The following is a 16,588-nucleotide window of genomic DNA, read 5'->3' as shown; positions in this document are numbered from 1 at the left end:
TTAAAATAAAGTGGTGATCCTAACTGACCTAAGACAGGGACTTTTTACTAGGATTAAATGTCAGGAATTGTTAAAAACTGAGTTTAAATGTATTTGGCTAAGGTGTATGTAAACTTCCGACTTCAACTGTATATACTTTTTACGGACACAGTATATTTGACAATAGTTATCTTTTGTTCGTTTTTAGTCCCATCCTTCAGCTACCCTCAACCCCTCCCATCTATCTCTGAAGACCATCCCGTTTTTATTTCTATATACATTTTACGGACACAGTATATTGTACATTAGTTATCTTGTTATTTTTAGTCCCACCCTTCAGCTTGCCTCAAGGGCCTTTCTGTGTAGAGTAGACGGAAACCAGGAGAAGCCTGCTGTAGGATGCGCTGTGTGCCTCTTGTCATGGCTCCAATGGCCCCTACCACAGGGAGAGAGAACAACAAGAGAAAAGTGCTGAAGCGACTCAGGAGAGCTCCATAGACTAGCCTCAAAGGCCTTTCTTTATTTAACCACTCTCTAATAGCAGGATGTACTCTGTACCTCTTGACCTGCTCAAACCATAGAGACATTTCCCTTTTGGGAAACCCTTAGCAACAAACAAAGCAGTTATTCTAGTCCACACAGTATTCTAAATAAATGAAGGAAAAATAAACACATTCACAGTCAGTGAGTTCAGGTGTTTTCATCACAATAGCTCTCAGCACAATGAAAACAGTTATTTTCCTTAAGCAGTATTTTAAACAAACGAAGGGCACAATGACACTTTCACTACCTGGCATTTCCAAGTGCTAGGTTGGCCTTAGTCAGAGGACAGTTATTTCAGGAGTTCAGAAGTTGAGGCATTGTACAGCAGGTTTCTGAAGTGGGACTTTCCAAGCCTACCTACTCCTCTTAATAGTGAGAGCGGATGGACGTCCTTAATAAGGAATTGACATCATCCCTCCATCCCTCCATCCTTGAAAAACAACAATTGGTTCAATCATGAAATGGCTGCTTTTATTTTACCTCATTAAAGTCTTTATCGCCCACTGCTCTCCTCCACTACCCAATTTTCTCTCTCTCTCTCTCTAACATTCTAACTCGCTCTCCTCTATCAACTCCCCCCCTTCTCTCTCTCTCTCTCTCTCTCTCTCTCTCTCTCTCTCTCTCTCTCTCTCTGTCTCTCTCTGTCTCTCTCTCTCTCTCTCTATCTCTCTCTCTCTCTCTCTCTCTCTCTCTCTCTATCTCTCTCTCTCTCACACACACACCCACCCCTCTCTCTCGCTCTGTCTCTCTCTCGCTCTACCCCAACCCCCCTCCCTCCTCTCTCTCTATCCAGGCTACGGCACAGTCATTCAATTGGCCTTCGTCATTCGATTTGGAAGGTTCTTCTTTTCTTATGATCCAATTTGTAAGCATTATCAACAGAGTGAATGTGAAAATGGATTCAAAATGGTCGCCTTCTGCTGGTGGTTTGCAGGATGGCAATGATATAAGTAAAAGGAGGGCTGTGATTGGTTGGTGATATTGTCTACTATGCCAATTTCTCTGTATTAAATGGGCCATAACTTTAAAATTAGCAGAGATCCAACTCTGGAACTTTGATATGCCCATAGAGTATATTATTTTCAACAATATATTTGCCAAATACGTTTTTGTATATTTTCAATATTCATGTTTATATTTTTCTATATTCATATATTATTGTAAGAAATGTGTTCTTGAAATCAAAATACTACTTATATTACAGAGCTAGCGGTAAAGCTTCATATGACACACATTTCTGCTTTGTAGTATCTACAGATGAGACATTATGGAGTCTTAAGGGAGACCAAAATGTCAGAAATATGGCAACTTTGATTCATTATTTCTCAATTATGCTTTTAGATACAAATGTCAAATATATGTCAACAACATATGTCATTTTTTGGTCTGGGTTTTGTGAGGAATCACTCTATAGTGGGAATTAGGAAACCAACGGTGCCACTATGTTGAAACTCAATGTACCAACACTCTTACATCAATGAGAGGAATTAGGCATTGTGATTGTGAATAAATTGAACTGGGTTCAGTTCCATGTCAACTCGACAATTCAAGAATCCATTCAGGAATGGAATCGAAATAGAGTTGTAACTAGAATAACCTTAACATTTTACTTTTTCAATTCGTGAATTGAATCTCAATTAATCAGATTAGTCAATTTGAGAATTGAAATGGGAACTAAGAACAGACCAATTCTGTGTCTGTCTGTCCCCCTACCAGGTAACCTGTTGGTGATAGCATTCGTGAGTTACTTTGGTGCAAAGCTGCATCGGCCCAAGATCATAGCCATGGGCTGTGTACTGATGGCAGTGGGAACATTCATCATCGCTCTGCCACACTTCCTCATCGGACGGTGAGGTTTTACTGACTTTTGAAGGAGGATTCATTTCCAGCATCCTTTTCAAATCAAATGTTATTGCATACACATATTTAGCAGATGTTATTGCGGCTGTAGCTAAATGCTTTTTTGAATGCACTTGTGGTACAGTAAGCTAAAGCTTATCTGGATATGTGTGTAAGTGTGTGCCTGTGCGCTTGTGTGTACTCTAGTCTGCATTACGTTTCCAGTTATCCCCTGTTTAAAGGAAATGTCAGTCTACAGTGCATTAGGAAAGTGTTCAGACCCCTTGACTTTTTCCACATTTTGTTACGTTACAGCTTTATTCTAAAATTGATTAAATCGACACACAATACCCCATAATGACAAAGCAAAAACAGGTTTTTAGAAATTTTTGCAAATGTATAAAAAATAAAAACGGAAATATCACATTTACATAGTATTCAGACCCTTTACTCAGTACTTTGTTGAAGCACCTTTGGAAGCGATTACAGCCTCGAGTCTTCTTGGGTATGACGTTACAAGCTTCGCACACCTGAATTTGGGGAGTTTATCCCATTCTTCTCTGCAGATCCTCTCAAGCTATGTCAGGTTGGATGGGGAGAGTCGCTGCACAGCTATTTCAGATCTCTCCAGAGACGTTAGATCGGGTTCAAGTCCGGGCTCTGGCTGGGCCACTCAAAGACATTCAGAGACTTGTCCTGAAGCCACTCCTGCGTTGTCTTGGCTGTGTGCTTAGGGTTGTTGTCCTGTTGGAAGGTGAACCTTCCTGTCTTGGCTTCCGTCTGGCCACTCTACCATAAAGACCTGATTGGTGGAGTGCTGCAGAGATGGTTGTCCTTCTGGACGGTTCTCCCATCTCCACAGAGGAACTCTGGAGCTCTGTCAGAGTGACCATCGGGGTCTTGGGCCCTTCTCCCGTGATTGCTCAGTTTGGCCGGGCGGCCAGCTCTAGGAAGAGTCTTGCTGGTTCTAAACTTGTTCAATTTAAGAATGATGGAGGCCACTGTGTTCTTGGGGACCTTCAATGCTGCACACATTTTTTGGTACCCTTCCCCAGATCTGTGCCTCGACACAATCCTGTCTCGGAGCTCTACGGACAATTCCTTCGACCTCATGGCTTGGTTTTTGCTCTGACTTGCACTGTCAACTGTGGGACCTTATATAGACAGGTGTGTGCCTTTCCAAATCATGTCCAATCAATTGAATTTAAAACAGGTGGACTACAATCAAGTTGTAGAAACATCTCAAGGATGATAAATGGAAACAGGATGCACCTGAGCTCAATTTTGAGTCTCATAGCAAAGGGTCTGAATACTTATGTAAATAAGGTACTTCAGTTTTTTTATTTGAAAACATTTGCAAAGATTTCTAAAAACCTGTTTTCGCTTTGTCATTATGGGGTATTGTGTGTAGATTGATGGGGGAATTTTTTTAGAATAAGGCTGTAACAACAAAATGTGGAAAAAGTCAAGGGGTCTGAATACTTTCTGAATGCACTGTATTTCTGTGTGTTTGTATAATGTCTGATAAAGGACGGATATCACTGACTCTGTATGATATGCTAATATACTGTATTTTGTACATATTTTATATATTGTATAGCATCGTTTGTGGGATGAAGCATGGTTGTGTGTTATCATGTGTTCTCATTAGCTTGGCTTGGTCATGAAAGTTTGATCAGTCAGAATATATTATCCCATCCCACAAGATGGGAACATAGTGAATCTTAAAGAGTATATGCTGCACTGTATGGAGTCTCTTTACTGAATGCCAAGAGAAGTTCTACTATATGCATTTTTACAGCTGTTGGATGTTTTTCAGAAAAACATTTCAGTCGCCAATTGTTTGTATTTTACAGGGGAAGCCAGGAAAGCTTCTTCCTATCATTAAGTATTGCTTATAACATGACGTGCTTGAATGTATAAAACGTTGTTTCCTAAATGTTTCATTGCATATCCAAAGCACTCATGTTCTGCTTTGTCTCTGTCCTCTCTACTGTATAACGTGGTGCTTTCTTCGTTCCCTTCGCTAAACAGTTGCATTGGTGTTTTGTACGCAGCTATAAGTTCGAAACGTCAATCCGATCGTCAGTGAATTCAACCAATAACCTCTCCCCATGTCCAGCGCGCCTGTTGTCACCCTCCGCGCTAGCTTCGGGTGACCCGCTTTCTGAGGCACCAAGCACAGGGACAGGTGTGTCACCTACACACATGCTCATGTGCATACATACATGCAAACACGTGCGCGCGCACACACACACACACACACACACACATACACACACACACACCCACACACACAGTGCTCTGTAACTATTCTCTCTCTCCCTCCCCCTTCCCAGTAGGTTGTGAAGGAGAGTCCAATCTCTCCATGTGGATCTATGTGTTCCTGGGGAACGTCTTACGAGGGATCGGGGAGACTCCAGTGCAGCCCCTTGGGATCTCGTATATAGATGATTTCGCCAGGGAGGAAAATGCTGCATTTTACATTGGTAATACACCAATTGGAAATACAAACACACTTTAGATAATGTCACTGTGCATGATTTGAAGTACAATCATCCATATGTTAAGTAGATTTGACAGTCTGAATAAACTGCCTTTCAATCTGATTCATACACTAAGGGCCCGATTCAATCAGATCCGCTTTAGCCGACATCCGCATAGCTGATGTTTAAATGGTGTGGGAGGTGGAACTGCATTAGAGCTGTCAAATCCACAAGTGGCTCCCAGCTTTACACGTAAAGCAGACATTGCCATTGGCTGCACGGAGTCACATTATCAGAAATCCCATGCAGACTTTTTTACAAGTTCGAACACTGGAACGTGAGATGTAATCTACATCTCGATTAGAATAATCAAAAATCATCATTATTTAGTTTAATGATTTTTCAATGTGAGCGTAATTATTTCTATATAGCCTACACTTTCTCTTTCTGAAAGTGGGGCTGTAACGCACGCCGCCAAAACATACGCTATGCAGGTGTCTGCTATCACCGGTTAACGCTTGATCTCATTGAATCTAGCTCTTTGTGATAACATGAATGGACGAACGCTCTTTGACCTTTTAGAAATCACACAACAACTGTCTTATTGTTGACTGCCTTATGGAGCTGTCTCTGTTTAGTATAATAAATCAATTGCTGTGTGTGTGTATGTGCACGTGTGTGCGTGCTTATGTGTCTTTCATATTTCAGGCTGCGTTCAGACCATAGCAGTCATTGGTCCTGTGTTTGGCTATTTACTGGGATCCCTGTGTGCCAAAATATATGTGGACATTGGATTTGTCAACATGGGTGAGTAAACGGTATCTAGCGAAATACAGAGTATTCTGTCTGGGCTGCCTACACACTTTTGGACTGTACTACTGAGTTCTCCAGTTTAGACAGAGACAGGGCATTCACCTCTGTTCTGTTACTACTAGACTAACAAACAGGGTTCTGAGTTAAGTTCATTGTCGTTCCTAGAGTGCAATCGCTGACTGTGTTCAATAAGTGTTTTTTATGTATGCTCATGCTTCTAGATTCTAGGTTATAGGACTAAATGAACTAGTGTGCTCCAGAACGCTGTTCAGTGACGTCAGCTACTTAATTTGAGTAACCAATATGAAGCAGGAGAGATGGTTAAGATATGCACAAAAAGCAGCTGTGCTGTGCTCTTTTTGTTCTCTCCAGTAAGTCTTGTTGCTAGGAACGTTGCTAGTGTTCTCACAGTTATTCTCATAATGTATTTTGTCCCCAACAGTCACAGCTCTCTCTCTCTCTCTGTGCTTGTCCTCCCTGTATAGAGACTATCACCATAGCCTTCTCTTGTTGTGTATATGTACTGACATGTACAGTACCAGTCAAAAGTTTGGACACACCTACTCATTCAAGGGTTTTTCTTTATTTTTTACTATTTTTTACATTGTAGAATAATAGTGAAGACATCAAAACTATGAAATAACACATATGGAATCATGTATTAACCAAAAAAGTGTTAAACAAATCAAAATATATTTTATATTTGAGATTCTTCAAATAGCCACCCTTTTGCATTGATGACAGCTTTGCACACTCTTCGCATTCTCTCAACCAGCTTCACCTGGAATGCTTTTCCAACAGTCTTGAAGGAGTTCACACACATGCTGAGCACGACTCATCCCAAACCATCTCAATTGGGTTGAGGTTGGGAGATTGTGGAGGCCAGGTCATCTGATGCAGCACTCCATCACTCTACTTCTTGGTAAAATAGCCCTTACACAGCCTGGAGGTGTGTTGGGACATTGTCCTGTTGAAAAACAAATGATAGTCCCACTAAGCCCAAACCAGATGGGATGGCATATCGCTGCAGAATGCTGTGGTAGCCATGCTGGTTAAATAAATCACAGACAGTGTCACCTGCAAAGCAACCCCACACCATAACACCTCCTCCTCCGTGCTTTACGGTGGGATCTACACATGCAGAGATCATCCGTTCACCCACAAAGACACGGCGGTTTGAACCAAAAATCTCCAATTTGGACTCTAGACCAAAGGACACATTTCCACTGGTCTAATGTCCATTGCTCGTGTTTCTTGACCCAAGCAGGTCTCTTCTTATTATTGGTGTTCTTTAGTAGTGGTTTCTTTGCAGCAATTCGATCATGAAGGCCTGATTCACACAGTCCCCTCTGAACAGTTGATGTTGAGATGTGTCTGTTACTTGAACTCTGTGAAGCATTTATTTGGCCTGCAATTTCAGAGGCTGGTAACTCTAATGAACTTATCCTCTGCAGCAGAGGTAACTCTGGGTCTTCCATTCCTGTGGCGGTCCTCATGAGAGCCAGTTTCATCATAGCGCTTGATGGTTTTTGCGACTACACTTGAAGAAACTTTCAAAGTTCTTGAAATGTTCCGTATTGACTGACCTTCATGTCTTAAAGTAATGATGGACTGTCATTTCTCTTTGCTTATTTGAGCTGTTCTTGCCATAATATGGACTTGGTCTTTTCCCAAATAGGGCTATCTTCTGTATACCCCCCCTACCTTGTCACAACACAACTGATTGGCTCAAACGCGTTAAGAAGGAAAGAAATTCCATAAATTAACTTTTAAGAAAGCACACCTGTTAATTGAAATGCATTCCAGGGGACTACCTCATGAAGCTGGTTGAGAGAATGCCAAGAGTGTGCAAAGCTGTCATCAAGGCAAAGGGTGGCTATTTGAAGAATCTCAAATATAAAATATATTTTGATTTGTTTAACACTTTTTTGGTTACTACATGATTCCATATGTGTTATTTAATAGTTTTGATGTCTTCACTATTATTCTACAATGTAAAAAATAGTAAAAATAAAGAAAAACCTTTGAATGAGTAGGTGTGTCCAAACTTTTGACTGGTAGTGTATGTGTAACTGATAGATGCACACACACACTACATGTTAATGTTTTGAAATGTATGTAAATTGTAAAGTCTTTTGTCTGTAATGTATTTTTCGTTATGTGTCGGACTCCAGTAAGACTAGCTGTCACCATTGGCGTCGGCTAATGCGGATCCTAATAAATCAAATTAAATCAAGTTCTGTTTCTCCACTCCCTGTATAGAGAGTATCACCATAACCCCTGGTGATGCTCGCTGGGTGGGGGCCTGGTGGTTAGGTTACCTTATAGCTGGGGTGATCACCCTGCTTTCAGCCATCCCCTTCTGGTTCCTGCCCCGTTCCCTGCCCATCCCGTCAGACCGAGGCCCAGCCCAGTGCACCCCGGAGCAGACTAGCTTCATCAAAGACTCCCCTCTTCTGGAGCATAAATACAAAGCTGACGAGCCAGACAGCTTTCTGGAGATGGCCAAAGGTATTTTGTTGAATGGGGATAAAGTTGGAACATTTTCTGGTTTAGGTTATGATTGGAGTTTAAAAAGGCTTTTTCAAAGTCTGTTCAGGTAAAATGGTATATTAAATTCAGGTTACTTTGGATGAAATGACCATAGTATGGAAAAAGGTCGACAAAAATGACCTTGACAACTGATGACGTCGTTGACGACTGATGATGTTTTGTTGATTGTTTTTCATCTAGATTTCATACCAACGTTGAAAACCCTCCTGGGGAACCCAGTGTACTTCATCTACCTGTGTGTGACCATCATTCAGCTGAACTCTCTCATCGGCATGGTAACCTACAAGCCCAAGTACATAGAGCAGCATTACGGACAGTCAGCATCAAAAGCCAATTTCCTGATGGGTACGTAACGTTGGTCAATCATATAGCTTATATGCCTTGACCACTGTTGGGGAACGTTACTTTTAAAAGTAACTTGTTATGTTACAACGTTGCTTCCATTAAAAGTAACTTGGTACGTTACAACGTTACTTACTATGGAAAGTAACTTGTTACATTACTTTTGTGTTACCAAAAACAAAAAGCCCTCTGAAGATGGTCATTCTTATAGGCCCAGTGCAGTCAAAAACGAATAAATACAAAGTCAACATTGGCCTCATGGTGAAATCCCTGAGTGGTCTCCTTCCTTTCTGGGAACTGAGTTAGGAAGGACGCCTGGATCTTTGTAGTGACTGGGTGTATTGATACACCATCCAAAGTGTAATTAATAACTTCACCATGTTCAAAGGGATATTCAATGTCTGCTTTTTTATTTTTACCCCTCTACCAATAGGTTCCCTTCTTTATGAGGCATTGGAAAACCTCCCTGGTCTTTGTGGTTGAATCTGTTTGAAATTCACTGCTCGACTGAGGGACCTTACAGATAATTGTATGTGTGGGGTACAGGGATGAGGTAGTCATTAATACATCATGTTAAACACTATTGTTGCACTTAGAGTGAGTCAATGCAACTTATTATGTGACTTGTTAAGCACATTTTTACTCCTGAACTTATTTAGGCTTGCCATAACAAAGGGGTTGAATACTTATTGACTCAAGACATTTCAGCTTTTAATTTTTAATTAATTTCTATAAATGTCTAAAAACATCATTCCACTTTGACATTATGGGGTATTGTGTGTGTGTAGGCCAATCACACAAAATCTCAATTTAATCAATTTTAAATTCAGGCTGTAATACAAGAAAATGTGGAAAAAGTCAAGGGGTATGAATACTTTCCGAAGGCACTGTACAAAACTAACTGGGCACAGTAAAACGAGAGCTCAAATACAAGGACAACTGGCTACCAATCTGTTTTACTCACAGATACATACTTGGCAGAGAGATATGAAAATACACAAGTTAACATGAGCAATAGCCCTTTCCAAACATGCAATTCATGAACCACAACAACCAGATCGTCTCGATACCAACTAGTTTAATTATTTTCATAGAAGTTACAGGCGCATAGGCTTTTCAAAAGGACAACCTATGCACATTACAACATTCATAGCTCAAAGTCAAAATAAAACCGCTCACCTTCAATCACAACTTGGTGATTTATTTCACTGCTTTCCTCCAATGTAGCGATTAGCATTATACCGCACAAGAAGATGTCTGAAGGTGCTTCTTGAGATTTGAAGTGGAGTTCTTTGCAGCTGACAGGCGCTTATCCCAGAGGCACAGTTAGCATTTTACTATGATGTTCCTGTCCTTTTCCCCTACCAATTCAAAGTAATGCGAATTCTTCCACAATGTAAAGGCTATTGTCTCTGCCATCTCACTAGCTAGAAACAAAGAAAAAAGGGAATAATATTGTAAACGTAATGGCTTGCTTATTTGAAAACGTAATTAAGTAACTGATTAAAAAAATTGAGAAATGAACGTGTTAAGTTACTCGTTACCACAAAAAAGAAATCTTAGTACTCTGACCCGTTACTTTGTAACACGTTACCCCCAACACTGGCTTTGATTCATCTCCTACATGAGCTAGTTCAATTTAGATTTGAAACTTGAAAGGACTCGCTTTATGCATAGATAAGCTCATGCATAAAATATTGTTAATGCTAGATCAAGCAATAGGAGATCAACGTTGCTGTTTTATTGAGCTATGCAATGTGTTATGATTCAACCCTAAAATGTGTATGTTGATCTAAATAGGCCTCATGCAACACTATATTGACTTGACCATTGCATGCTGTGTATGAAAGGTAATGCAATATCTAGCATAGCTAATAGAACAGATAGATAAAAGATGATATCTGTACATTGATGTATGAAAAAGACCAACAGCTTTGGTCTTTGAGTGGGAGTTGGACAGGGCTACAGTGTGTTCTCTCTACTTTCAACTACATCAAAGGCTGAGTCTCAGGCGGTATGACCTGGTTCTACTCTACTGTACTGTATGTATAGCTGCATTGGGTTGTAAAATAGCACTGGCATAAAAGGTAGACTTTTAGCTACAGTGATATGAAAGGTAGCAATAGCTATGGTATTGTATGAAAAAGTGAGTTCCTGGTTTAGGGCTTTGGCTGGTTCACATGATGGTGTTTCAGTCCAATTGAACCTATCATCAAGACCTTAGTGCTGACCTAAATCCTCCATGACTAGGAATGAAGAACATTTTTAAAGAAGGAGACCTACGTCTTAACGTTTATAGAGTGTGTGTTGTTTGTGTGTTTGTTCCAGGTACGATCAACATCCCTGCCGTGGCGTTGGGAATTTTCACTGGCGGCCTACTCATGAAGAGGCTGAAGCTGAGCATCATGGGAGCGGCCAAGTTTGCGTTCAGCACCTCTCTGATAGGCTACTTCCTATCCCTCTTCTTCTTCGCCATGAGCTGCGAGAACGCCAAGGTGGCCGGGATCACACTGCCCTATAACAGGTGGGAGATATACACACACACACACACACACCTCTGGGTAGAAGTTACCCTTAGGTACATACAGTATTTACCCTCTGTATATACAGTACCAATCAAAAGTTTGGACACACCTGCTCATTCAAGGGTTTTTCTTTATTTGTACTATTCTTTACATTGTAGAATAATAGTGAAGACATCAAAACTATGAAATAACACATATGGAATCATGTAGTAAACAAAAAAGTGTTAAACAAATATATTTGAGATTTGAGATTCTTCAAATAGCCACCTTTGCCTTGATGACAGCTTTGCACACTCTTGGCATTCTCTCAACCAGCTTCACCTAGAATGCTTTTCTAACAGTCTTGAAGGAGTTCCCACATACAGTGGGGAGAACAAGTATTTGATACACTGCCGATTTTGCAGGTTTTCCTACTTACAAAGCATGTAGAGGTCTGTAATTTTTATCATAGGTACACTTCAACTGTGAGAGACGGAATCTAAAACAAAAATCCAGGAAATCACATTGTATGATTTTTAAGTAATTAATTTGCATTTTATTGCATGACATAAGTATTTGATCACCTACCAACCAGTAATTTGATCACCTACCAACATGTTGCGTTTATATTTTTGTTGAGTATATATCTTGTTATGCATTTGATTAAATACACATCCCACCTTATGTATCTGAGCAGGCAGAGGTCAAGTCATGTCTATATAAAGAAAAGCGCTATATAAATTACATATACTATTAATAACAACCCCCTCTCTCTCTCTCTCTCTCTCACTCTCTCTCTCTTTCTCTTTATTTCTCTCTCTCTCTCTCTCAGGGTGGATGGTGTATCATATGAGGAGCCCTCAGTGTTCTCAGCCTGTAACTCAGACTGTGTGTGTTCAGACAAAGACTGGGACCCTGTCTGTGGAGAGGACGGCATCACATACGTCTCTCCCTGCCTGGCCGGCTGCCAGACCTCCACAGGATCAGGGAAGAACACAGTGAGATGAGGATCAAAGCCAGCATGGAGGCTGCATCCCCATATGGCACCCTCTTCCCTATATAGTGTACTACCTTTTGGCTCTGGTTAAAAGTAGTATACCATATAGGGAATAGAGTGCCATTTGAGATGCAAACTGACTGTGTAATCTGATATATCATATTATTGATTCATAAACTTGTGAGCAACAGGGTGGGGGTCTATTCCATTTTAATTTCAGTACGATTTCAGCTGCCAAGTCTGCAGCAATTACATTTCATGAATTGAACTGGAATTGACTCGCACCCTGGTGGGTTTATTGATCACTTTTGAAGCAGCAGGTTATGTTGTTGTTTCTGTTTTTGTGTCAAATTGTTTTGTGTGTGTGCCTGCCTGTGCCTGCATATGTCTGTGTGTGTGTGTGTGTTTGTGTGTCTGTGTGTATGTGTGTGTGTGTGTGTGTGTGTGTGTGTGTGTGTGTGTGTGTGTGTGTGTGTGTGTGTGTGTGTGTGTGTGTGTGTGTGTGTGTGTGTGTGTGTGTTTGTGTGCCTGCCTGTGTCTGTGTCTCTGCAGGTGTTCTCTAACTGTAGCTGTGTGGTGACAGCAGGGCTGAGCAGTGGTAATCTGACAGCCAGTGTAGGCCACTGTCCTCACAGAGACGACTGTGACCGCGTCTTCCCTTACTTCCTGGCTCTCTCTGTCATCACTTCATTTATCATCTCCCTGGGTGGCACGCCAGGCTACATGGTCCTCATCAGGTCAGTCACACACACAAACACAGATACACACACACATACACACACACACACACACACACACACAAGACGGGATGGTCATAGCAGTTGGCAAGACAGCACAAAGAAATCTGGGACTCAGACACCTTAGAGGGGAAACAATCAGAAGCCCCGTTTATACCTGGTTCTAACATGCGTCCGTTGTCCTGATCATGTCCACATTCTGGTTGTGCCCACATTTGTTGACAGGTGTAGACAATCAAAAGACGCATTGTGATCTGATTGTGATTATATCTTTCTGACCACCTCCGGAGATAGTCGAAGACGCATCTTGTACGGATATCCTTGGTGTAAACGAATCCGGACAACGAAAGTGTATACATTTGGCCAACGTCACGTCACGGTTGTCCCGCCCTCTCAAAAAATCACACCAGCCAGTAGAATTAAGGTCTTTAGAAACCAAGTGTCTACTGGCACTGAGGCTGGATATGCATCAGTCCAATATTGCATCCAGCTTTGAATAAAATGGGCATACAGAAATAAAGATATTTATGACGAGATATTGTCCCGAATAAGAGAAAAAGGGTTCTCCCTTTCCCACGTCCAATGCCAGCGTAACGAGTGGAGGACAGAGGAGCCTCTTAAAGAAGAAGTTACAGGTCTGTGAGAGCCAGAAATCTTGCTTCTTTGTAGGTGACCAAATACTCATTTTCCACCATAATTTGCAAATAAATTCATAAAAAATCCTACAATGTGATTTTCTGGTTTTTCTTTTCTCATTTTGTCTGTCATAGTTGACGTGTACCTATGATGAAAATTACAGGCCTCTCTCATCTTTTTAAGTGGGAGAACTTGCACAATTGGTGGCTGACTAAATACTTTTTTTCCCCACTGTATAATATTTGAAAACATTGTAGGCTACAGAAAGGCCAAGGAATTCAGAGATGCACTTTGTAGCCTACTCTGTAAATTAACCTGTTTCTGTTTTTACTGTGTGCATTAGGGCCTAAGTGTCATTTTTATTTATACTGTGCAATAATTGTATTTTGCAAACACATCCAGATACTCAGCTTGTTTGCATGGTGACGTTTTTAGGGATGGGAGAGATTCTCTGAATATTTATTTTGTACGGCTGTGGACAGGTCCAGGTTATCGGGACAGTAGCCTATTACACCCAGTCTTAAATCCTTGGGTAACAAAAGTAGGCTGTAATGATGAGTATGAAACTATTGATTATAAAAGTGTGCTGTTTTCTGTTGATTTATACAGCGTGTCATAACGGAGGTTCAAGGCAGGTTGGATGAATTTGCATACAGGGAGGGACCAGGGAATCTGGTCACAATAGGGATGAATTGGGCAGATAAGAGACAGATATTACCATGTGTAGACGCAACAAATCTCGATCAGATAGTGATCGGATCATGTTGATCGGATGATGACAACCCTATGTTAATGCAAGGTGTAACCATGGCTACTGAGAAAACCTAAACTGCATTAGGTCTACTACATTTACCTGCACCACCTTGTTCAGAATGATCTCGCCCAGAAAGTTCTCACAAACACTTGGCTACTACTGTACAGTAGTACACCATGGGTAACACTGTAGTGAAATGGGCTCACAATGGGTGACAGAATGGCTGACAGAAGTTGAATGTAGTCTGTGCAACAGACTTAGTCTGCTAAATGGCATATTACTTAGGCCAGGATTCAATCAAACTGCACTTTGTCTGCTATGCGCCATTTCAAGGTAATTTTCCATTCAGCCGACATATGCATTGTTTACGACGAACGCGGTCTCTGTGAACGGGAAAACATTCCCTTTAAAAGCTGCATAGCAGACAAATCGCGATCAGATTGAATTCCGGCCTTGAAGAGACGTGTTGCAACCATAGAGAATGATAGAGGCCTCTAGTGGCCAAAAGGCCGTCTTAGGGCAGGGCCATTGAGGGCTTCCACCATTTTTATGTAGTCATCTGGGTGGAACTTACAACTTTATTGGCTGATCCCTTCTGGTGACTCTGTTGGAGTCATGTCCAACCGGGTCATCAGGAGGGATCGACCAATTGCGAAGAAGGAAATGTACAACTTTAAAATGGAGATAGCCTCTATAGAGTCATAATATTCATAAAAACCTAGAGGTCAAACAGGGAAATGGTTCCAATCGTTCATTTTTCCTATAGGGGATTTTAGAAACACTTAAAATAAGAGCTGTGTTTCGTGTAGGCTTACCCTGGAGTGATGTCTGACTGGACTGAGAGATCATTTTTTATGAGTCAACTCGTTGTTCTTCCTGCTCTCTATCTGTGTGTCTATTCAGGGTTATAATATAGCAGTAAACATAGCTTCATTACACTTTAAGTACATTTCATTTCAATCTTTATCCCACGGCATACTTAATAGGGGTTATAGGAAAGTCAGCAATAGAGGTTTTCACTGTATATCAGAAAAGTAGAATATGTGATTTGGAGCAGTACTGTTACTGGCTAAAATGAGTCCTTAATTAGCCTTGGCCAGCTTCGAGCATGTACACAAATGCACATACATACGCACGCACACACACACGAACACAAACACAAACCACAATCCAGCAGATCCGCCCAAAGCTCGATCAGCTGACCCCGATGAAATGTGTTGCACTTACTGGGACAAATGAAGTTACTGGCAGTGCCCTATTTCCTTTTTCTTTTGTTCTGATATTTTTAGAGTCTTAGTTGTCTGAGATGGGTCTGCTTCTGTTTTTGCTCTGGGACTTGAGAGAACAGCTGAATAGCAAGGTAGTAAGGGCAGACCTTTCTGACAGTGTACTACCTTGCTCTACCAACATAGGTCAGTAGTACTCACTCTTTGGTACTCACTGGCTATGTCAGAGAACGTCTTAAGTCAACTTACTGTATGTCAACAACACTGGTCTTTTGAGTTGACCTTTAAAGATGACTGAGTATGCAAACATAATAATTTCTTTAAATGTGTTGGTCTTTGAACCATAACTCATTTGTGGATGTTTTCATATCGTGACATTTCATTCATAATATCTTCAGGTATAGCTATATCTATTATCTGTATTCATAGTTATGGTAAAGTTCAAGTTGATGATGGTAAGTAAGCTTAACATATGTGTTCTCCCATGCAGGTGTATCAAGCCTCAACTGAAGTCCTTAGCTCTGGGGTTCCATACTCTGTCCACACGTACACTTGGTGAGTCAATACGGTCAGATCACAGATCTAGGATCAGTTTACCACCCAAAATGTTAACACGTGGGGGGCACAAAACTGACCTTAGATCAGCGTCTAGGGGCAACTTCCTCCTACTCCTGTCTGATCAAGCCATACCAGTCCCACAGCCAGCGGCCGGCAGCTTAGCAACCCTGATATAAAACTAGCTGCAGCCAGTTTGTTTCCAAGTCACACATTTCTCCACTACTCAGCTTCTATTAGGATTAAAACCCTGAACAAAATCCTCTTAAAAATCCACTCTTTTGCAAAGGTAATCCTAGAAAAAGTATTACTTGTGAATCAGGTGTGTTAGCTCTGGGTTGGAACACAATCCTGCACACACTGGCCTTTTCCATGAGCAAGATTAGCCACCTCCGTATTACTGGTAGATCAGTTTGTGTGTGTTTGTGTTCTAACAGCGGGTATCCCAGCGCCCATCTACTTTGGGGCGATCATCGACACCACGTGCCTGAAGTGGGGCCAGAAGAGATGTGGAGGGACAGGAGCCTGTCGGATATACAACACTACATCATACAGGTAATACACACATACACACTACTGGTCAAGCCTGATACACAACATAAACGCACACAGACAACACACTTA

The 16,588-nt window shown here is 41.2% G+C and overlaps 1 protein-coding gene across 1 annotated transcript in view; it reads left to right on the top strand.

Moving 5' to 3' along the window:
- The window catches only part of LOC311139710 (solute carrier organic anion transporter family member 1C1-like), a 66,769-nt gene that overhangs the window by 48,930 nt on the left and 1,251 nt on the right, over positions 1 to 16,588 (top strand). Inside the window, exons 4-14 of the mRNA XM_084174632.1 lie at positions 2,239 to 2,371; positions 4,419 to 4,552; positions 4,701 to 4,850; positions 5,556 to 5,654; positions 7,923 to 8,171; positions 8,394 to 8,558; positions 10,884 to 11,079; positions 11,892 to 12,057; positions 12,609 to 12,793; positions 15,900 to 15,964; positions 16,402 to 16,519. Of these exons, the coding sequence (XP_084030758.1) occupies positions 2,239 to 2,371; positions 4,419 to 4,552; positions 4,701 to 4,850; positions 5,556 to 5,654; positions 7,923 to 8,171; positions 8,394 to 8,558; positions 10,884 to 11,079; positions 11,892 to 12,057; positions 12,609 to 12,793; positions 15,900 to 15,964; positions 16,402 to 16,519 (1,660 nt within the window). The remainder of the gene's footprint in view (positions 1 to 2,238; positions 2,372 to 4,418; positions 4,553 to 4,700; positions 4,851 to 5,555; positions 5,655 to 7,922; positions 8,172 to 8,393; positions 8,559 to 10,883; positions 11,080 to 11,891; positions 12,058 to 12,608; positions 12,794 to 15,899; positions 15,965 to 16,401; positions 16,520 to 16,588) is intronic.

Source organism: Coregonus lavaretus (genome assembly GCF_964263955.1).
Source record: "Coregonus lavaretus genome assembly, chromosome: 13".
Taxonomy (NCBI): domain Eukaryota; kingdom Metazoa; phylum Chordata; class Actinopteri; order Salmoniformes; family Salmonidae; genus Coregonus; species Coregonus lavaretus.
The sequence above is the reverse complement of the archived record's forward strand: the minus strand, read 5'-3'. Positions and strand labels throughout refer to the sequence as shown.